Here is a 23,445-nt window from a genome sequence, read left to right as displayed (position 1 = left end):
TGCAGCCCAACGCTTCCCCGGTCGCCAAGGCAACCGCCGCGCATGCGCACTCGGGGCTGGCCAGCGCGCTGGGGCGCAGGGGGTGGGGGCGGGTCTCAGACGGCTCCGCCCCCGGCGCGTGCGCGGGTCACGTGAGGGCGCGGCGCGGCAGCAGCTGCGGCGGCTGAGACGGGGGCGGCGGCCGCGCGGGTCTGGCGGGACCGGTTTGGAGGGCTTTGCCGCCCTGCAGGTACTACGGCCCCCGCGCCCTGGGCGCCCTCTCGCGGCCCTTCCGCCCCAGACGCCTCCTCTTTCCCCTCAGCGCCAGCGGCTGCTCGGCCTGACCCCTCTGAGCTCTCACCACGCCCCCCAGGCCCGGGGCCCCCTCCGCGGTATCCGGCCCCGAAGCCCCTTGGCGCCCCTGACCCCAGGAAATCTTTGTCCCTCCCTCCCGTGGGACTCCTTCCTTCAGACCAAACACCCCCAGCCCCGCCCCTTCACATCTCAGAGCCCCCCCTTCCCCCGGCTCCATCCTCACGCCCCCCGCCGCGGCGCTGCACCCCTGTAGTTTCCCTTCCCCCGGGCCTTGCCCCCCGAACCCCATTGTCGCCGGCGCGTGCCCTGCCCTCCCTGCAGCCCCTCACCCGGCTCCTCCCCCGAGCGGCCCCAGCAATCGCCTCCTTTGTCGGTGCTTCTTTATTCTCCTTTCTAAACGATTTGGTTTGAGTTGTTGTTGCCGTGTTTTTCTAAAATGGAAATATGCAGCGGTCGTGGGTTCAGCCAGGATTTCCCAGTTTGCTCGTGTTGACTGGGCCTTGCCAGGTGCTGGAGGGGAAGGGCTGGGAAGACGAACCAGGCAGGTCCCTGTTCTGAACGTGCCACCCAGACGCAGCCCCAGAAACCAGATCCCTGCAGCGCCCCTGGGCGATCCCAGCAGGATGTGTACAGGTGACTGCGAGGCAGTCGGGGAGTCTCACAGTGGGCTCCCTGGCCAGGACTCTGCGCCTTGCTACACCTCCATCTGAATTGCAGGTAGCCCCTCTCTGAGTTGTGGGATTTTGGGTGTGCTACTTTACATCTGTAAACCACAATTTCCCATCTATAAACGGGAGAGTTTGACTGCGCTTTATAAGGTTAATGAGAGAATAAAGTGAGACAATAGGAATAAAGCACTTAGCAGAGCCTTTTGCATAAAGTGAGCTCTCAATTTTACTCTGACCGCCACAGATACCCAGTAGCTAACATCAAACACAATAATTGTGGCTAATAGCTTAGGTCTGTTGAACACTCATGGACCGGCGCTGTTCTGATTGCTTTCTATGGACCACCTCATTTTATTCCTCTTGTAGTTCTTAGGCAAGAACTGTTACCGCTTTGGTAAGAGGTGATGTGAGCAACGTGCAGAGGCAAAGTAACTTCATTCAGGACACACAGCTCTTAAATGGAGAGCTGGATTCCAACCCAGGCAGGCTCCTTTCAGAGTGTGTGTGTGTGTGATTGATTGATTGATTGATTGAGACAGTCTGGCTCTGTCGCCCGGGCTGTAGTGCCTGCCATGTCAGCTCCTGCTACCTCCGCCCCCCAACCCCCACCCCGGGCCCAAGTGATTCTTGTGCCTCAGTCTTCCGAGTAGCTGGGATTACAGGCACGTTCTACCACACCCAGCTAATTTTTTTTTTTTTTTTTTAATTAGAGACGGAGTTTCGCTGTGTTGGTCAGGGTAGTCTTGAACTCCTGGCCTCAAGTGATCTGCCCACCTTGGCCTCCCAAATTTCTGGGATTACAGACATGAGCCACTGTACCCGGCTTTTAATCACTGCAGGAATATTCCAGGGGAAGAGAGTTGAACAAATTGGTGCTACTCGTTTTTAAAGTAGGTTTTTAAAAATCGAAATGAAATACACATGACATAAAATTTATCGTTTTAGCCATTTTACAGTGTATAACTCAGTAGTTCTTGCTATAGTCACAATGCTATGCAACCATCACCAGTAACTAATTCCAGAACATTTAATCACCTACAAAAGAAACCCCAACCCTATTAACAGTCATACCTTTCTTCTCCCCCTGTCCCTCAGCAGCCCTAATTTATCTTCTATCTCTATGGATTTGCCTACGCTGAACATTTCATACAAGTGGAAACATACAACATACGGCCTTTTGTATTTGGTTTCTGTCCTTTAGCATAATGTTTTAAAAGTTTATCCATGTTGTAGTATGTATCAGTACTTCATGCTTTTTTATGGCTGAATAATACTACTTTGTGTGGATAACACCACATTTTGCTTATTCATTCTTTTGTTGATGGACATTTTGTTTGTTTCTGCCTTCTGGCAGTTGTGAGTAGGCCACTGTGAACATGCAAGTAGGAGTTTTTATGTGAGCAAAAGTTTCTAATGATCTTGGGTATCTGCCTAGGAGTGGGGTACTCTGAATATTTTAATTCCTATTGCATAAATACAGACATGACAGTGAAGAGTATTGGATCTTGGATGAGAATCCAGGTTTCTAATTCCATGTTGCTGCTCTTTAGGCTCAGCTTCATTGTGCGTCTAGCCCTATACCAAAAATGGGCAGTGAAGGTAAAGGCATCCCAAAAAGTCATGATACACCAATGCTAACTTTGTCAAAGTGCTGACGCAGAGTATGAAAAAGTTCTTAAGTTTTTTTCTCAAGAGTGAAATTTGAGCTTTGAACACAAAGCAGTATTGGATTCTGTTTATTAAATAAAATTGTCTACAGCAGCATGTTAGGTGCTGAGGAGGAATATTAAAAATGTGTGAGATCCGGCCCCAGTACTTGGGGAGGCCAAAGTGGGCGGATCACAAGGTCAGGAGTTCAAGACCAGCCTGGCCAATATGGTGAAACCCCATCTCTACTAAAATAAAAAATAAAAAATAAATAAAAAAAATTAGCCAGGCGTGGTGGCACATGCCTGTAGTCCCAGTTACTTGGGAGGCTGCGGCAGAAGAATCGCTTGAACTTGGAAGGCGGAGGTTGCAGTGAGCTAAGATCGCGCCATTGTATTCCAGCCTGGGTGACAGAGCGAGACTGTCTCAAAAAAAAAAGATGTGTGAGATCCCAGCCTCACACCATCACAAAACGCCAGGAGGATTAAAGACTTAAACTGAAAAAGCGAAAGTGTAAAATTTCTAGAAAATAATTCAAAAAAATTTCTTCGTGACCTGAGGCTAAGGAGGGATTTCTGAAATAAAACAAACCCTAAAGCAGAAAGATTGATACATTTGTCTATTTCAAAATTAACACATTCAGCTGGGTGCAGTGGCTCCCACCTGTAATCCCAGCACTTTTGGAGGCCAAGGCAGGTGAATGGTTTGAGCTTACCAGTTGGAGACCAGCCTGGGCAACATGACGAAACCCCATCTCTAAAAAAAAAAAAAAAAAAAAAAAAAAATTAACTGGGCTTGGTGGTACATGCCTGTGTCCCAGCTACTTGAGATGCTGAGGTGGGAGCATGGTTTGAGCCTGGAAGGCGGAGGTTGCAGTGAGCTGTGATCATGCCACTGCACATCAGCCTGGGCAATAGAGCCAGACCTTGTGTCAGTAATAATAATAACACATTTAGTTCATCAAAGACACTATAATGAGACACAAAACATACAGAGAGCTAGTATCTAGAATATTTAAAGAATTCTTACAATTCTGAGAGAAAAAAAGGAAAGGAAAAAAGATAGGAACGGGCATTTCATAGATTACAAAACACAGAAAGCACATACATATAAAAAGGACTGCAGTCTTATTAGTAACCAGGGAAATGTTAATTAAAACCATAATGAGATACCATTTCACAGCCACCCTGTTGGCAGAAGGTGAAGCTTTGGACGCTACCAGCCAGTGACACTGAGGAGTGGCACGAACCTGCTGCTGGCGGGAGTGTGAGTGGGTTCTGCCGCTTTGCAAAAGCATTTGGCAGTGGAATGCATGTGGCCCAGCAGTTAAACCATTGGCAAATCCCTTTGCGAACTCTTGCACAGGTGTGCAGGAGATGGGGACAAGTGCTCCCTGCAGCACTGTTCCTAACTGTAAATTCAAAACCAGCAGAAACAGTGCACATGCCTAGCACCAGCAGCAGGGGGACTTGTGTATTGTGGTGTATCTGAACCAGCAACAGGGGGATCTGTGAACTGCGGTGCATCAGAACCATGAGATAACTGTGCAGCTGCAGAGGAGGATGGACTGCAGCTGCAGGGGCATGGATGAGTCTCGGGAATAATGTTGAGTGAAAGAAATAAGTCACCAAAGGGTCCATGCGGTGTGGTTCCTTTATGTGAGGTTCAAAACCAGGCGAAACTTAGCGGTACTCTTACTGTTTCAGAATACATGCTTGGGGTATACAGTTGTTTTGTTAAAAGAGTCAGGGAGTGACTACCCCAGAATTTAGGAGAGAGGCTGCCTCCAGGATAGAGGAGGGGCTGTAATCAGAGGAACAGCATAAAGGACTTCCACGACACTGGTTTTGTTAAGTAGGCTGGTGGCTAAGTGGCTGTTTTATTATTCTTTGAACTGTGCATAATAAGTTTTACATACTTTTGTATATATTTAAACATTTTTGCTAGGCGCGGTGGCTCACACCTGTCATCCCAGCACTTTGGGAGGCCGAGGTGGGTGGATCACTTGAGGTCAGGAGTTCAAGACTAGCCTGACCAACATGATGAAACCCCATCTCTACTAAAAATACAAAAATTAGCTGGGCCTGGTGTCCGGCACCTGTAGTCCCATCTACTCGGGAGGCTGAGGCGGGAGAATCGCTTGAACCCAGGAGGCGGAGGTTGCAGTGAGCAGAAATTGCACCATTGCACTCCAGGCTGGAAGACAGAACAAGACTCTGTCTAAAAACAAAAATTTCTTTTAGTTACAGAAAAATTTGTTTTCTATACATCTCCTGCCCTCCAGAGGCCTATGCTCTCCTTGGACAACCAAGAAACCAAGATATAAGCAAGTTGAGTGTTTAAATAGAATCCAAAGCAGTGTGTGCTAAGTGCCACATGGGTAAGAGAGGTGGAGAGGAATTCAGAGGTGGGGGCAGTGCCACGGTCTGGGAAGGGAAGGGAAGGGACAGGAAGGGAAGTTTCTCCCCAGGGCTGACATGTTGTTGGTGCTTGTCAGGAATTGATTGAACTGAGGAGAAGGCATGGGACTTGAAAGGTCAGGAAGAACAGAGCATTTGGAGTACTGAGTACAAGACAGATTCACAGTCTGAAAAAAAGTAACATTTCTTTGAAAAAATGTTTTCAATTAAAACAGCCATAGCCTTGGAGCGTTACTGAAATGCTGGACAATCCCAGCTGGTGAGGAGGAGGACCGAAGGTCTACCCTGGTCAGTCGAAGATGGCAGGAATCTCTGAGACTTTCTGGCTCCTGAATACACATAGTGGTTTTGGCTTAAGGGAGGTTGCAGAGTTTTCAGCTTGTGTCTTCGCTGTCCTGAAAGCTGAACTGACTGTTCATCCATCCCTTCCTCCCACTATTTATCCTTATCCCCCTGTGGCTGATGTAACAAATTGCCACAAAGGTAGTGGCTTAAATGACACGGATGTCTCTTCCTTCTGGAGATGGGACTCTGAAATCATTCTGACTGGGCTAAAGTCAAGGTGTCAGCAGGGCTGCGTTCCTCTGGAGGCTCCAGGGGAGAATCCTTCTCCTTGCCTCTGCCAGCTTCTAGAGGCCGCCCCCAGTCCTTCACTGGTGACCCACCCCTCTCTCCGTAATCGAAACCAGCAGCACAGAGCACCCTCAACTCGAGCTCTCTCTGACCTCTCCCTCAGCACAGAGCACCCTCAACTCGAGCTCTCCCTGACCTCTCCCTCTGTAGTCGCATTGCTGTCTGTCTTTGATCTTCCTGCCCCCCTTACAAGGACACATGATGACATTGGACCCACCCTCCCCAGCTCAGAGTCCTTAAGTCAGTCACATCTACAGAGTCCCTTTCGCCACATAAGGTAACGTATTTACAGGGTCTGGGGATTAGGCTATAGATGTCCCTGGAGGCCATTACTGTGCCCACCACACTGTCGTTCGCTAATGCTTTGATTGTCTTTTTTTCCATCCCGCTTGCTTTGTCTTCTTTAAAACCCTGGCCCGTCTGCCTTATGTTCTTTTGCCACCCGCCCCACTTCACACGCATTTGGATAGCTTGGTGATGTCCATGTTTCACCCAAGACTTTCCTCCCGGAACTCTTGGTCCATGAAGGTTTTTGTATTTGATTTGATTGCCCTTTACACTGCTAGATGGAGTCCCCTTCACTGTGGAGTGGGATCATGTTACAGGCCACAGCGGTGGTGCTTTGAAGAGGTGACTTTGCTCCTTGCAGTTTTGACCATAATTATGCCATGACGCTTTTGTAGTTGTAACGTTTCCTGTAGGTTTTTGATGACCCTTGCCCTGTAGAAGTAGAAAGTGCTTAAAAGATAATAGGGAATTGCTCTTCTTTTTCTAGTTTGGGGACAGTTCTGGTTTGTTTTGTTCACAGATGTTTTAGTTTTCTGCACAGATGAGAAAAGAAAGCTTAAAATTTGTTTTAAATTATTTTATATTTTTCCAACTTCATCGAAGTATAATTGACAAATAAAATTATATAAATTTAAGGTGTACAACATGATTTGATATATGTATACTTTGTGAAATGATCACCACAACCAAATTAGTTAACACATTCATCACCTCAGTTACTTTTTTATTTCTTTATGGTGAGAACACCTGAAATCTACCCTCTAAGCAGATTTTAAGCCTACAGTTCGATATTACTCACTACGGTCACTGTACTGTACATTAGATCTCCAGACGTATGCATTTTATAATTGAAAGTTTGTACCCCTTTGACTGAAACTTCCCAGCCATGCCCCCACCTCTAGCAACCACCATTCTACTCTCTGTTTAAGAAAATAAACTTTAGAATAACTTTTTGCAGGTAGATTGTACAGGAATCAGAATCTTACTGTGTTTTAGTATTGCTTTCCACACCAAGGGTTTCTCTAGGTTGTAGGCTGCCTTAGTTGGTTTTGAGCTGCTATAACAAAATACCATGAACTGGGTGGCTTGGAAACAGCAAACACTTTTCGCAGTTTGGGAGGCTGAATTGTCCAAGATCAAGGTGGTGGAGCCCTCATTATCTCATCGACTCCCAAAGGCCCTCCCTTCTAAACCATCACCTGGGGGGTTAAGATTCAAGACAAGAATTAGGGAGTGGGGCTGAACTCTCAGACCATAGCACAGGTTAATAGCTCTCACTAATCAAGCCACAAAACAGTAACTAGTCAGATACCTAAAGCAACTTTGACGAGGTTCGATGTCTACATATGCCTTAGTGGACTTCCAGGCTTAAATGTGTGATAAATTCCTTTGAAAGTTTCCGTGAGAGGCTATGAGCTTTTGAAAATTGGTGGCTTTGGGGAAAGTACTGATTTCTTTTGTTATGAGAAAAATGTTATTTTCCGTCATGTACAGAAGAGTGGGGAAGCAGATCGAGAGGAGGGAATGAGTTTTAATTTCCAATTCTCTAACATTTTTGGCCCATCAGGGTGTGAGCGAATGTGTGAAGTGTCTGGCGAGGGAAAACTCAGCAGAGGCCACAGAGCCTTTGCTGTCCATGTGGCCCTCCTTCATCCCCAGCTGGGTGACCAGGGCTCAGGAGCCCCGCTCCTCCCCTGCTGCGTTACCTTCCCAAACAAGCCCCACCAGCTCCCTCCCTTGGTGCTCAAGGAGGAGGTCCATGCACTCCAGTCTGGCGTGAAGGCATCTCCAGTCTGCCTCTCCCAGTCTCCTTCACACCTGTGCGCCTGCACACATGGGGCATCACACAGGACAGGACAGCCTGTGCTGTCCACGCGGGGGACTTCCTAGTGTTTCCTGAGTGAGCCAGACCCTTGACGGTGCCGAGCCTTTCTCCGTGGGCCTGGGCCCAGGAGGCCCCTTCCCTCCTCTCTGCCCAGAAATTCTGCTCACACTTCAAGACCCATTTCATCCTGGTGGCGCCCTTCCCACCTCACGTTGCAGTTGCTCGGTTTATCTTTCTCTGACTTCTGTGTATACTGGGTGGCATGGAGTCCTGATTTATTCATGATGGTGTCCTCAGTCTCTGACGCTTTGTATTTTTCATTGCTGTTCTAGAAGTTTGGTTTTCCATGTAGATCTCGAGAGACTGTAGGACCAGTGACTGTGTGTGTTTAGGCCTCTTCGTTGTGTTGTTTATTATCCATTCCTAAATTGGCATTTGAATGTATCAGTCTTCTGTGGGTTTTGTGGATGTGAGTCAGATCTCTTTGTCTTGACTGCCTCTAAGGAATGAAAAACTTGGGTTTCTGTCCATCAAGGCTGAGGACCAGACCTTGAATGCCATCAACCCCCGATGCTCTGTGATTTTTAAAATATATATAGCAACAATCATATTAACACACGATTAAGGTACTTGCGCATGATGGCGCTCCCCTGACAAGAGGTGAGGGGTGTCTAGTGGGGGCGTTGAGAAGCTGGGCCGTCATGGGCTTGAAGCCCCTCAGCCCCAGGTTCCTGTACTCACCTCTGCAGTGGGTGCATCTCCTCTGCTGGCCTGAGTGGGAGGTCCCTAGTGGGTTTAGCACACAAGCTTTTATTTCTGTAAAGGATTAAAGGAATTTGTGGATGGTCCATTCCTGAGCTGGGGGCTGAGCGCTGGACAGGAAAAGACTGCCTGTGAGCTGCAGCCAGAGACATGGTAGTGTTGAGCTTCTTTGTGCCAGGAATTGTGGACGGTGCTGGAGAAACAGAGAGGAGTAGAATTTGGCCTCTGCCCTGGAGGACTGTAGCCTGCTGGGGTGGTCAGAGACAGAGCAGTTGCAAGGCAGTGTGTGTGGTGGAGGAGAGGGAAAATGTGGACCAGGGGTTTCCTTTCATTTCCTCCTTAAAGCACCTGACCCACTCACAGCCTAGGGGGGCTGCCCCCAAACACTGTAGCACGCCTTCCTCCCTGCCACCCTGCCAGGAGATTAGACAGGTGGTGGACACCTGAACTAAGGTGGGCCAGCCAGAATCCCTGCCAGGAATTTGGAAAGAGAGGCCAGGGCAGCCTGTGGCAATGTGGATGTTCCAGGGAACGCTGCAGGTGGAGCTGAAGAAGGGCTGCAGAGTGAGGCAGCGGGAGGCCCAGGTGAAACCCAGACAGGCACCAGGCAGAGAAAGGCACCGAGGGCAGCTGTGGCTGCTCTCTTCCCCGACGCAGGCCTGGTGCCCGGGTGGTGTTTCCCCAAGGACCTCTGGGATTGGAATGGGCTTTTGTCCCATTTGATGAAATGTTCCCTAAGAAAAAAGGCATAGGAAAAGGGGGGCACCCTCCAGCTGTGCCTGAGGACACGTGGACTGTGCCCCCAGCAGACGCCAGGCGCTTATTCTGAGAGGAGGGTACTTGGCGCTTAGTACATGGTTTGCTGCCTGTACAGAGATTCATGGCGTAAGAATTTTTGTGTTTTCTTAATTTTTGAGCACTTGGATGTTAGTTTAATACAAAGTTTTCCCAGCTGACCTATGAGGAAAAGGAAAGGCATTTGTTTCTTGTTGGTTTTATTCACAGATTGACCTTAAGAGAAGGACAGAGCCGCATACTGCTGACAGCCCAGAACTGGCAGAGAGAAGGTAAGAGACCCCAGGGCAGGGAACGACCACAGCAGAAAAACTGGGGTCCCCTTTGTGGTCAGGTGCCTTTTGCTAGACATTTACTTCAAAAAGGTTCAGATTCTTGAAAAAAATCGGGCTTAAGGAGGAAGCTTCCATCTGTCTGGGTTCCCTCCATAAGGCATGCCTGACCTCCTTTTTGTAGTGAGAGCCTTACTCTATATGCTTGGAGCACCTGATTTCCCCACAAATACTGCTTTGGCTACAACCCATTGACCTTGATATGTAGTGTCTATTATTTCTTTCTTTCCTCTTTTTTTTTTTTCTTCTTTTTTGAGACAGAGTGTCCCTCTGTCATCCAGGCTGGAGTGCAGTGGCATGATCTCCACTCACTGCAAGCTCTGCCTCCCTGGTTCACGCCATTCTCCTGCCTCAGCCTCCCGAGTAGCTGGGACTACAGGTGCCCACCACCACGCCCTGCTAATTTTTTGTATTTTTAGTAGAGACGGGGTTTCACCGTGTTAGCCAGGATGGTTTTGATCTGCTGACCTCGTGATCCGCCCGTCTCGGCCTCCCAAAGTGCTGGGATTACAGGCGTAAGCCACCGTGGCTGGCCTGTAATGTCTATTTTTTCATTGAAAACACTGTTTTAACAGCCTGGATGTATGCCTACCTGATATTAGAAGAATAAACTTAATATTCCAAGTGTCTAGGTTTCTTTAGTCATAGCTTGTTATTCCCAATTTTATTACGTTTTGCTTGAGAGGTCCTGGTACATACAGGTAATTACATACAGGTAATTACATAGAGGTAATTGTTTTTGCATTTACTTTCCTCATGGCCTTGTGTTTGATCAGTTAAGACAAAAGGCACACACACGTTTTATGAGTTATTTCCGGAACTCACAATTTTGGATGGTCTAACATAGAATCTCGGTTGTTTTTGTTTGTTCGTTTTTTGGGGTTTTTTTTGAGATGGAGTCTAACTCTGTCACCCAAGCTGGAGTGCAGTGGTGCAATCTTGGCTCACTGTTACCTCCGCCTGCTTGATTCAAGTGATTGTCCTTCCTCAGCCACCCAAGCTGGGCATTCACCACCACACCCGGCTAATTTTTGTATTTTTAATAGAGATTGGGTTTCACCATGTTGGCCAGGCTGGTCTTGAACTCCTGACCTCAAGTGATCTGCCCACCTTGGCCTCCCAAAGTGCTGGGATTATAGGCATGAGCCACTGCCCCCGGCCGAGGAAAACATTTTTTAAACTTAATGCCACATTAGCTTAATTTGGTAACTTAATATAGTAGCAATATCAACTTAATATGGTACCAGTATGAAACTTTCTTTTTTTGAGAGATTGTTTCCTTATTGTAGGGCATTTAGGAATCCTACTGCTTCTCCGTTTCTTCAGTTTTCAGTCATATTTCTTGTGTATATTTTGTTGATTTGTAATTCACACTACACATTTATATATATTCATCAGTTTTAAAATTTTTTTATATGCCTTTTATCACAATATGGTAACATTCTTGTATGTGTTCCATTTCAGTGGTTCATTTGTTTTCTTCTGCTTGGTTCCTTTTTTACTCTGCAAAACTTGGTTGAGCTCAGATTACACTGCAGTGGAGTAGGAGGGAATTCACCCATTCTTTCTCAAACTTAGGCTAATTTATGCAGCTATTGTTGGGTATTTTCTTAGTTTCCAGACTTTTTTTTTTTTTCTGTTTTAAAGGGATTTCTTCAAAAGTGGCCACCCCCGGAAGTTTTATATTTCTTTTTCTTTTGGGTTAAAATCATGTTCTTTTTAGAATATAAGCTGTATCCTTGAGTTTGTGTATATCTGAGTTCCCTGTAATTTAAGTGTAGTCTATTGCAGTTGTTTTGATATTTTTTCTTTCTCAGGATGCACACAGTTGGTTTAGCCTGATATGAAGTCCACTCACTTGGTCTGTGGCCCAGGCCCCACATGCCTGGCCTTTGTCCATTTCTGCAGGGTTATCTCTGATTGCAGGCACACACCTACCAGATTATGTGGCATTTTACATTATTTTGTTAAATGTCTGTGTCTTCACCTAGGGACGGTCATTTAGTTCATCTGTGAATCCTTTGAATCACGGTACGTAGAACATAGTGGGTGCTTAGTATATACTTGCTATGTGGACACTCAACAGAGTTGTGTTGGACTTTTCTTTACTCAAATGTAAGAGAGCAGGCAACTTAATGGTTACACATTAAGTTAGAAGATAGAGGAGTGCTCGCTCTATTGTCATTTGAGAAGCCAGTTTTCCAAGCTTGGAGGGTATCTCTTTAAAAAAAAATTTTTTTTTTTTAATTGATGTAAAGGTTTTTGAAAGCTGAGTTTTGTTTCCAGTGGATTGTAAGCTTTTGAGGCCAAGGCCATGTGTTAGTGCCACCTCTGTTTCATCTCCTTTGTCCCTACACAGGTAGTAGGTCCTCCGTACTTGCTGATTATGAATAAAGCAAAGAAATACATGTACCTCTGCTGTATGAATTAGAAGCTTTGTGTTTATTATTGTTAGACTAGGAGCATCTTTCAGGCACAGAGCATATTGTGTTTATCTCTGTAGCCACAGCATGTAGTATAGTACCTGAATTTTAGTGGGAATTTGGTAACTTCTGGTAGTTATGTTGATTAGTCTCCTTGGAAGAAAGTAACTTTATAAGCTTCAGATGTTAAATGGTGAGGTCATAAATTGACTGAATCTCCAGGTGTGGTGGCTCACACCTGTAATCCCAGCAATTTGGGAGGCCAAGGGTGGCGGAACACCTGAGGTCAGGAGTTCGAAACCATCGTGGCCAACATGGTGAAACCCCCGTCTCTACTAAAAATAAAAAATTAGCCAGGTGTAGTGGCACGTGCCTGTAGTCGCAGCTACTTGGGAGGCTGAGGCAGTAGAACCGCTTGAACCTGGGAGATGGAGGTTGCAGTGAGTCAAGATCGCACCACTGCACTCCAGCCTGGACAACAGAGTGAGACTCTGTCAGATAGACAGATAGATAGATAGATAGATAGATAGACTGAAACAATGCGCCACATGCATTTGAAAAGTTATTGTTATTTGAACGTACAATTGACAAGATCTGATGCCCTCAGCTGTATGTCTTCACTCAGACTGTGTATGTTCCTTTAATTTATTAACCAAAGAGGCTCTCTCTGTTTCCCTCTCCCTGCAGGTTGCCATGGCTGCTGTTGACAGTTTCTACCTCTTGTACAGGGAAATCGCCAGGTCTTGCAATTGCTATATGGAAGCTCTAGCTTTGGTTGGAGCCTGGTATACGGCCAGAAAAAGCATCACTGTCATCTGTGACTTTTACAGCCTGATCAGGCTGCATTTTATCCCCCGCCTGGGGAGCAGAGCAGACTTGATCAAGCAGTATGGAAGATGGGCCGTTGTCAGTGGTAACCTACTTTATAATCAAAATAATCTTTTCTATGAAGTCGGATGCATTATTCAAGGAGCTATTGAATTTAATGTGGTGTTTTTATGGGAACATACTGATAAAAAAAAATAAAACTTACGGCTCCTGCCATGATTATGTTCACATTTTCTTACTGCTCTCATCTTAGGGAGAACTTGCCTCATGATTGGTATCCTTCCTATTCTACTCTCTCCTGTTCCCAGGCCTCCTCCAGACCCACTTCCTACTACTTGCTTTTCCTTTTTGTTCTCTGTTTTAAAATTGTCTTAAAACTGTCACCACTTTCAGAAATGCTTCACCTATTTTGAATTTCATTTTAATTTATGAAGATTTCCCAGAAAAGCACCTCCTACCTCTCATTCAGGCCAGATGGTAGTTTGAAAACAAATTCCTACTGTGTCTCCTAATCAATGTGGTAAATGTAAAATAACTCCCTGTCCGTGTGTCAGGATGTCTGGAAGAGTGTTTAGCACGTGCCCTTCACATTCCTGATTCAGCAACAGTGTCCTTGACTCGTAGATACTAGCACCGACTTGATTTCTAGTGTGAATTTATCTCTGACTAAACCTGACCGGGGGTACTGCGGGTCCATTTTAAGGGTCACACGGTGAAATGTGCATGCTCACTTTTCCTGACTTGCATCCTAGGTGCAACAGATGGGATTGGAAAAGCCTACGCTGAAGAGTTAGCAAGCCGAGGTCTCAATATCATCCTGATTAGTCGGAACGAGGAGAAGTTGCAGATTGTTGCTAAAGGCATAGCCGACACGTACAAAGTAGAAACTGATATTATAGTTGCGGACTTCAGCAGCGGCCGTGAGATCTACCTTCCAATTCGAGAAGCCCTGAAGGACAAAGACATTGGCATCTTGGTAAATAACGTGGGTGTGTTTTATCCCTACCCGCAGTATTTCACTCAGCTCTCCGAGGACAAGCTCTGGGACATCATAAATGTGAACATTGCTGCCGCTAGTTTGATGGTCCATGTCGTGTTACCGGGAATGGTGGAGAGAAAGAAAGGTGCCATCGTCACGATCTCTTCTGGCTCCTGCTGCAAACCCACTCCTCAGCTGGCTGCATTTTCTGCTTCTAAGGTCAGATATTACTTACTGGAAGATGAAATCCTAATGCCACAGAACATTTATTAACAATTGTTTGGTGTGATTTGTTGAACTCTTTGTCGGCAACTCGCATTTGCTTATCCTGTATTTTTTCCTGAATTGATAATAAGCAAGTCTTTTTTTCTCCTGAATTTTCAAGTTCACCCAGAATTAAAAGTCTTTTCCTCTCCTCTGTCTCAACAGGCTTATTTAGACCACTTCAGCAGAGCCTTGCAGTATGAATATGCCTCTAAAGGAATCTTTGTACAGAGTCTAATCCCTTTCTATGTAGCCACCAGCATGACAGCACCCAGCAGCTTTCTGCACAGGTGCCCATGGTTGGTGCCTTCGCCAAAAGTCTATGCACATCATGCTGTTTCTACTCTTGGGATTTCCAAAAGGACCACAGGATACTGGTCCCATTCTATTCAGGTAGGAGTGTGTTTCAGGTCTCATAATTAGACTAATGCATCATGAACCTATCTCAGTGATACAGAGAAATCTGATTAAAGCCTAAGATGAGAATTGTAAATTCTGACTCTTAAGCCTGACACTTAATAATTTTGGTTAAGACACTAAATTTTCTTTTTTGGCTTTTTTTTTTTTGTTTTTTTTTGTTTTTTTTGAGACGGAGTCTGGCTCTGTCTTCCAGGCTGGAGTACAGTGGTGCGATCTCGGCTCACTGCAAGCTCTGCCTCCCAGGTTCGTGCCATTCTCCTGCCTCAGCGTCCCGAGTAGCTGGGACTACAGGTGCCCGCCGCCACGCCCGGCTAATTTTTTTTATTTTTAGTAGAGACGGGGTTTCACCATGTTAGCCAGGATGGTCTCGATCTCCTGACCTCGTGATCCGCCCGCCTCAGCCTCCCAAAGTGCTGGGATTACAGGCGTGAGCCACTGTGCCTGACCAAAGACACTAAATTTTCTTTTGTGAGATTATTACATTAAGAATTTTCAAAAGTTTAATCTTTGTGGTACCTTAAAGTGAAATATACTACTTTGGCCAGGGTGTGGTGACTCACATCTGTAATCCCAGCACTTTGGGAGGCTGAGGTGGGTGGATCACCTAAGGTCAGGAGGTCGAGACCAGCCTGGCCAATATGGTGAAACCCTGTCTCTACTAAAAATACAAAAATTAGCTAGGCTTAGTGGTGTGTGCCTGTAGTCCCAGCTACTTGGGAGGCTGAGGCAGGAGAATCGCTTGAACCTGGGAGGCAGAGGTTTGCAGTGAGCCAAGATCACCCTACTGCACTCCAGCCCAGGCGACAGAGCAAGGCTCTGTTGCCAAAAAAAAAAAAAAAAAATATGCTGTTGTGAGTGGATGTTAGGACTATAAAAATACTAAGTATTTACATGGGAATTTCAAAGTAAAAGATTCTAGTACTGCTTGAGGGTTACCTCTCAGTGAAAAATATAATCCAAAAAAACCACAAAACCACAAGATAGGGCTATATTTCATGCCACCATTTTATCAAATAATATCTCCATATAGTCTTAGACTAATTTTTTCAAGAAGCATAGAATTTTTATTTTAAGCTTATTGTTTAGGCGTGACAAAGGATTGGTACCTTTTAGTACTTTAGAAAGTAACTTTCTTAGATATTTGAAATCGTGATCGTAAGTATTAATATGAGAATGCATAATTATTTATTACAATATATTTGAGTTCCTTTATCTGGTGTAGTAAAGAGACGTGCCCTAGTTTAGAATTTTTGTTTGTTTGTTTGAGATAGAGTTCTGCTGTTGTTGCCTAGGCTGGAGTGTAATGGTGCGATCTTGGCTCACTGCAACCTCCACCTCTTGGGTTCAAGCGATTCTCCTGCCTCAGCCTCCGGAGTAGCTGGGATTACAGGTGCGTGTCACCACGCCTGGCTAATTTTTGTATTTTTAGTAGAGACGGAGTTTCACCATGTTGGTCAGGCTGGTCTCGAACTCCTGACCTCAGGTGATCCACCCGCCTCAGCCTCCCAAAGTGCTGGGATTACAAGCGTGAGCTGGCCAGGCACGGTGGCTGAAGCCTGTAATCCCAGCACTTTGGGAGGCCGAGGCCTGCGGATCACGAGGTCAGGAGATCGAGACCATCCTGACTAACACCGTGAAACCCCGTCTTTATTAAAAATACAAAAAAATTAGCTGGGCATGGTGGTGGGCGCCTGTAGTCCCAGCTACTCAGGAGGCTCAGGCAGGAGAATGGCGTGAACCCAGGAGGCAGAGCTTACAATGAGCTGAGATCGCACCACTGCGCTCCAGCCTGGGCAACAGAGCAAGACTCCATCTCACAAAAAGAAAAAAAAAAAAAAAAAAATACAAGTGTGAGCCACCGCACCTGGTCCGAATTTTTTTTTTTTTTTTAAATATTCAGAGTTTTCTTAATTACCAAACAGATATTTTTGGGACTATTTGCATAAAGAGTATTGGATTTACCACTACCAAATAAACATATAAGTATATCAACAGTTAATTATTACTTTTATGAAAAGTGAGAGATTAATAAGAAGCAGTTTTGGTCAGGCGTGGTGGTGGCTCACGTCTCTAATCCCAGCAGTTTGGGAGGCTGAGGCTGGTGAATCACCTGAGGTCAGGAGTTCGAGACCAGCCTTGCCAACATGGTGAAACCCCATCTCTACTAAAAATCCAAAAATTAACTGGTCATGGTGGTGCATGCCTGTAGTCCCAGCTACCTGGGAGTCTGAGGCAGGAGAATCGCTTGAACCCAGGAGGCGGAGGTGGCAGTGAGCCGATCACGCCACTGTACTCCAGCCTGGGTGACAGAGCTAGACTCTATCTCAAAAAAAAAAAAAGAAGCAGTTTTATTTAAGTAGTTATTTCCAGGTCCTTTAATTACTTGAGAAAAGCAGAGAAACCTAAAAAGTAGTCTTAGAAGTCACTGGCCATAAAATTTTTTTAGAAATAAAGGTATGATGAGGATCGGGTTTAGATGCAGTAGATATTTTGACTGCGTTTATAAACACGAACATTTTACTCAAAATTAAATTTTGTTTACATTGATAAACTTTCCTTGAGAATGTATTTTTCTGCCAAGAAATTCTGTTAAGCTGATTTAATTCCTGGAGTAGTTTTCCGTATAAAGTTGTTAAAACTTTCTGTTTTCATTTTGTGTTACTCAAATTATTTTCAACACTATCATTTTTTATTTCCAATTTTACATCAAAGATTTGATTCATCCTTTGTTGTTTTGTCCGTGGCATATTTCTCTGGTAGCTTTTGCTGCTGTGATTTTGTTCAGAGAGTGCGTGAGTGTGTGTGTATGTGTGTGTGGGTGTGGGTGTGTCTTCCCTGGAGAGTAACCTGTGTCCGTTTATTGACAAGAGGATTGAATGACCTCTGTTATCATTCATCAGTTCAGTTCAAGACTAGAATGTCAGTATTTGCCAAGGGCCTGTGTGTCTCTTCTCTTTCATATACACAGTATTAGAACTTCCATTCGGTTCTGAACAAATCTGTTAGAGGAGTGTGGGCTTTCTCCACCTCAGCACTGTTGGCATTGAGAGCGGATAATTCCTTGTCATGGGGAGCGTCCTGTGTATTCTGGGATGTTGAACAGCGTCCTGGGCCTCCACCCACTAGATACCAGTAGCATCCACTCCCAGTGTGACAACCAAATATGTTTTCAGACATTGCCCTATGTCTGCTGCTCGCGCAAAGGCCCTGAGTGAGACCCTGAAGCAGAGCAACATCAGCAGGACTCCCTCCTCTGGTCCCGTGAGCCCCCCTCATCATAGGTCAAGATACCATTCCAAGGTCCTGGTGTTTCTGACCTGTTTTCTTGTTGAACTTTGTTCCATACTATCCCTCAAGCCCCAGTTTCCTCATAGAGTACTAACCATGTATGCGTCTGTCTGTTCCAACTGATTTATTCCTATAATGATTTTGTGGTGTGTTTTTGTTTTCTTTTGTTTTGTTTTTGAGACAGAGTCTCGCTCTGTTGCCCAGGCTGGAGTGCAGTGGCGCGATCTCGGCTCACTGCAAGCTCCGCCTCCCAAGTTCACACCATTCTCCTGCCTCAGCCTCCCAAGTAGCTGGGACTACGGGCTCCTGCCACCACACCTGGCTAATTTTTTGTATTTTTAGTAGAGATGGGGTTTCACCCTGTTAGCCAAGATGGTCTCGATCTCCTGAGCTCGTGATCCCCCCTCCTCGGTCTCCCAAAGTGTTGGGATTACAGGCATGAGCCACTGCGCCCGGCTGATTTTGTGGTTCTCAACCAGTGAACATTCTGTTCATATCACATTAAGTAAAGATAGAATTGTATTTACATGCAGGACAGTCCAGCCTCATTACAGAAAGTAGAGTAGGTGCGTAGTGGTCGTGTTTCTATTCCATGTAGAATCTAGGGTAAGATCTTAGGCAAAAATAGGTATTCAATACAGTAGTGCCTGGGAGCTTTTTCCTTTGTTGTATTTAATGTGATTGGTGGGTATTTGTTGTGACTTGTGGGTATTTGTTGTGACTGATGGGTATTTGTTGTGATTGATTGGTGGGTATTTGTTGTGACTTGTGGGTATTTGTTGTGACTGATGGGTATTTTTTGTGATTGATTGGTGGGTATTTGTTGTGACTGATGGGTATTTGTTGTGATTGGTGGGTATTTGTTGTGATTGGTGGGTATTTGTTATGATTGACTGGTGGGTATTTGTTGTGATTGAAGGATATTTGTTGTGACTGGTGGGTATTTGTTGTGATTGATTGCTGGGTATTGTGATTGATTGGTGGGTATTTGTTGTGATTGGTGGGTATTTGTTATGATTGACTGGTGGGTATTTGTTGTGATTGAAGGATATTTGTTGTGACTGGTGGGTATTTGTTGTGATTGATTGGTGGGTATTGTGATTGATTGGTGGGTATTTGTTGTGATTGATTGGTGGGTATTTGTTGTGATTGGTGGGTTTCATGTGCTGGTCTGTGTACTTGTTCCTTCAGTGTTGATTGTGGCTTCTAACCTTACAACCTTTTTCTCTTTCATTTTTAGTTTCTTTTTGCACAGTATATGCCTGAATGGCTCTGGGTGTGGGGAGCAAATATTCTCAACCGTTCACTACGTAAGGAGGCCTTATCCTGCACAGCCTGAGTCTGGATGGCCACTTGAGAAGTTTTGCCAACTCCTGGGAACCTCGGTATTCTGACATTTGGAAAAACACATTTAATTTATCTCCTGTGTTTTATTGCTGATTATTCAGCATACTGTTGATTCGTCATTTGCAAAGCAGACATAATACTGTCAGAGTGCTGTGAAAAACCTCAAGGGTATGTGGATGGCACAGGATCAATAATGCCTGAGGCTGTTTGAAGACATCTACATTTCAGTGCTTTTTCCCTAAACTGTTCAAAGTTACACTTTTCTGTTGTTCTAGAGCCACAGCAGTCTAATACTGAAATATAATGTGATTTGTCAGCTCTTATAATTTCAGGTATTGTTTTTTAAGGGAAATTGACCATTTCACTAGAGGAGTTGTGCTGGTTTTTAAATGTGCATCAAGAAAGACTACTGAAAAGTATTATTTTATAACTAAGATTGCTTGTACTGTTAGGAAAAATCTGTGTGTATTGTATAGCTCTAGCTGTTTGACTGTCTGTAATGAAAATGCTGCACTTCAACTGGTGTTTCATTAGAGAACCATGTGTGTGCGTGTGTGTGTGTGGTGTCTTTGAGCAACTTTATTTATGGTTACCATACTTTTAAAATGATTTTTTGTCAGGATGACTTAATGTGGAATCTTATAGGGTATGAAAACAATCTAGATTATTCCTTTTCATCCTAAATAAGCTTACCAAATTTCATGCTGTTGGTTTGCCATGAATAATATTACTTCCTACATTATATTTTTGTTTGTTTTTTCAAATCTGCTGTGGAATGATCTTATTCCTAGATGTGGATATGTAAGAGAAACCTGCAGTCATCTTTTGATTTATAAGGCAATTCTTGTGGATAAATAGTGATTTCTCAGCCTCTGACCCATTTTATAACTGAAATTTAGCCCTTTAGAGCTTGTTATATCTGGTTTTCCTACATTTTTCTATGTAATATTATTCCATTCCAGTAGCATTATTGATAGAAATAATAAGTATTTATGGAATAGTAAAATATGGACAAATTATTTGTGTGACATATCTGTCAAAATAAGTTAGAAGCTTATTCTTGGTTTGTGTAATGAATTTATGTATTGTAGTGAATACCTTTATTGGTGTGAAGATAATTATGCACAGACCCTCACAATATGCGTTAACATTGAAACTTATGAAATGTCTTTAGTTTGGGTCGTATAAAGCCAACCATTTTTGAGGACCATGTACCTAGTGCTTTGAAAACTGTAAGTCACTATATGAATATGACAATATGTGCACATTTAAAATTCAGAGCTCGGCATTGTGATACTGATGGAGAAGCTAGTAGATTGGTTAAAAGTCTGGACTTCTGTGGCATTTTTTTCGTGATGTGATAATCTATCATAAGCAGACCTAAGCACAGTTTTATGGACACAATTTTGCCCATGACATTGCCTACAGGATTTCCAGATGTGACTTGCACTCAGAAGATTAGTGGTCAACTTCAGAAGCTCTTCCACGCTTAGATCATGTCTTCAGAACTTAGATGTGAAAGTCTATACACTGGGAGATGCTGTGAGCCCCAAGGTTTTGATGGAGTTAGCTTGGAATCCTCGACTTCATGCCACATTGACGTGAACTTTGATGTATAATAAGCAGCAGAAACTTCATGTGAGAATATTGTCAGGTAGTTATATGTAAGGTTACGTGGTCCTGTAATGTCTTAGACTGATAAATTAGGTATGGAATCAGAATCAGTGTTATGTGATGAGAATAGGTGAACACACCTTGTCAGTGATGATGTAAAATTCTCTCCTTGGCAGGACATGGGCAAACATGCTGATTGGTGCAAATGTGGTGCAGAGCTGTCCATAGCTGCAGTGAAAGATGAAGAGCAAGACCTTCTCTAGGTTTTCTAGCTTTCATTAAATGTATTTTTTTCCCCAGAGCTAATATGAAAGTTGATTGGACCACTGTGGATAGGGTCTCATTAAGAATGTGGGAAATACGGTCCGAGCGCGGTGGCTCATGCCTGTAATCCCAGCAGTTTGGAAGGCCAAAGCAGGTGGATTGCTTGATCCCAGGAGTTTGAGACCAGCCTGGGCAACACTTCCTGTCTCTACAAAAAATACAAAAATTAGCCAGGCATGGTGGTGCATGCCTGTAGTCTCAGCTACTTGGGAGGCTGAGGCAGGAGAATTTTTTGAGCCCGGGATGCGGAGGTTGAAGTGAACCAAGATCATGCCACTGCACTCCAGCCTTGAGATGGAGTGAGACCCTGTCTCAAAAACAAAAAACAAAAAACATGGGAAATATGAACCTTTGAAAGTTAATCTGTGAATTGAAAGTTTAACAATAAAAGTAGTTGTTTCTGTTTCCTTTGGAAGAGTTTTGTTCCAGATGTTTGTAATTTGGTTGTAATTTGGAATGAGAGAATTTTTTTTTCCTTAGGAGTGATTGCAAGAAATTAACTTTTGAACAACAGTGGTCATAACTGATTAAAAGCTGACACATCGGTAACAAAATTGTTTATAACTATGTGCCTAGTCTTTGGAAGCTACTGGGTTGACTTCTGGATCTCTTTCTCTTGGTAGGTTGAGTAAGGTGAGGATTGATTTGATCATGGAATTGGGCTGTGTGTGGAGATCATTGGTGATTTTTTTCCATGAGCCATTTCAGTCCTCAAGCTAGATTGTAATGGATTCAAAAAAGAGTGGGAAGAAGAAAGAAAGGAGGAGAATAGATAGAGACAGCTCCTGGGAGACTTTCCTGTGTTTTCCTAACCGCAATTACTTAAAATCTAATCACATTTGGGAACCAGAGGGTTAGGTGGTTATGTCCTCAAAACCTATTCCAGTCAATCTATGTCTCAGTCTTAGTATTGGCTTGTGTGTTATTTATCTTTTTAAAGATTCATATATGTTTAATGAGTATAAAGCCAAGCACAGGACAGTCGTGAATTCAGTAGAAATATTCTCTGTAATTCCTGGCCGGGTGCAGTGGCTCACGCCTGTAATACCAGCACTTTGTGAAGCCAAGGCGGGCAGATTATGAGGTCAGGAGTTTGAGACCAGCCTGACCAACGTGGTGAAACCCCGTCTCTACTAAAAATACTAAAATTAGCCAGGCGTGGTGGTGCGCCCCTGTAATGCCAGCTGCTCAGGAGGCTGAGGCAGGAAAATCACTTGAACCCGGGAGGCGGAGGTTGCAGTGAGCCGAGATCGTGCCATGACACTCCAGCCTGGGAGACAGAGCAAAACTTTGTCTCAAAAGAAAAAAAAAAAGAAATATTCTGTGTAATTCCTATGGTGAGACTGAAAGGGAAGGGAGGTGGCTCTAGAACCCACTCTGGAACACGCACAAATAGAACTTCCACTTCCACAGCAAGTCCCCTGCGAGGGCAATGTGCTCTGCCCAGCCCCGCACAGTGCCAGTGTTGAGTGCGGGATGATGGTGCTGCAGGTATGGAGCCAGGTGCTCCAGGGGGAGGGGGTGGGCAGGCTCATGGCCTTCACGTGGCGTGACGTTCACACCGTTCTTCAGTAAGTGTTTGCTCAGGTGGTTGTGGAAATACTTAGCGGGGTGACCTCCATCAGTGAATTGGATGGGAATTCACAGTGGGGCAGGACTTGTGTCATCATGCTTTGTGGACAGTTGTTTCCCCTCAGTTACCTATGGTCAATGAAGGTCCAAAAATATTCAATGGAAAATTCCATAAATAGTTCATAAGTTTTAAATTGCACACAGTTCTGAGTAGCGTGATGAAATCTCGCACCATCCCACTCCCTCCTGCCTGGGATGGGAATTCTTCCCATGTCCACAGCTTGTGTTCAGGTAACCCTTATTTTACTTCATAATGTCCCCAAAGCCCAAGAGTAGTGATGCTGGCGCTATGGATATACCAAGAAGCTGTAAAGTGCTCTTAAGTGAAAAGGTAAAACTTCTCCACTATATAAGGAAAGAAAAACATTGTATGCTGAAGTTGCTGAGATCTACAGTAAGACGAATCTTCATGACATTGGGAAGAAGGAAAAAGAAATTCATGCTAGTTTTGCTGTCGGTCCTCAAGCTGCCAAAGTTCCAGCCATGGTGAGTCCAAGACCATCCACCGGAGGTCTTGGAACATGTCCCCTCGGATAAGGGAGCACTACCGTAGGTACTGCAGGCTGTCACGGTGTTGTCGAGGATAAGGCACGTGTGCCACTGTTGTCACACAGCTGATACCCTAGGCTGTGCTTGTTGGAACAGTTTACCTGTGCACTGAC

General features: G+C 44.7%; 1 protein-coding gene across 1 annotated transcript; it reads left to right on the top strand.

Annotated features, from left to right (window-relative positions):
• The first annotated feature begins 113 nt into the window (after positions 1 to 113).
• On the top strand, positions 114 to 21,566 carry HSDL1 (hydroxysteroid dehydrogenase like 1). The gene is made up of 6 exons (XM_030819408.1): positions 114 to 229; positions 9,543 to 9,604; positions 12,775 to 13,000; positions 13,668 to 14,113; positions 14,324 to 14,551; positions 19,107 to 21,566. Exons 3-6 carry the CDS (start codon positions 12,781 to 12,783, stop codon positions 19,203 to 19,205), a joined length of 993 nt encoding a protein of 330 aa, XP_030675268.1. The 5' UTR covers positions 114 to 229; positions 9,543 to 9,604; positions 12,775 to 12,780; the 3' UTR covers positions 19,206 to 21,566.
• Positions 21,567 to 23,445: the final 1,879 nt, after the last annotated feature.

Source organism: Nomascus leucogenys, chromosome 2 (assembly GCF_006542625.1).
Source record: "Nomascus leucogenys isolate Asia chromosome 2, Asia_NLE_v1, whole genome shotgun sequence".
In the NCBI taxonomy this organism is placed as follows: Eukaryota; Metazoa; Chordata; class Mammalia; order Primates; family Hylobatidae; genus Nomascus; species Nomascus leucogenys.
This window is presented reverse-complemented; position numbering and strand designations above follow the sequence as displayed.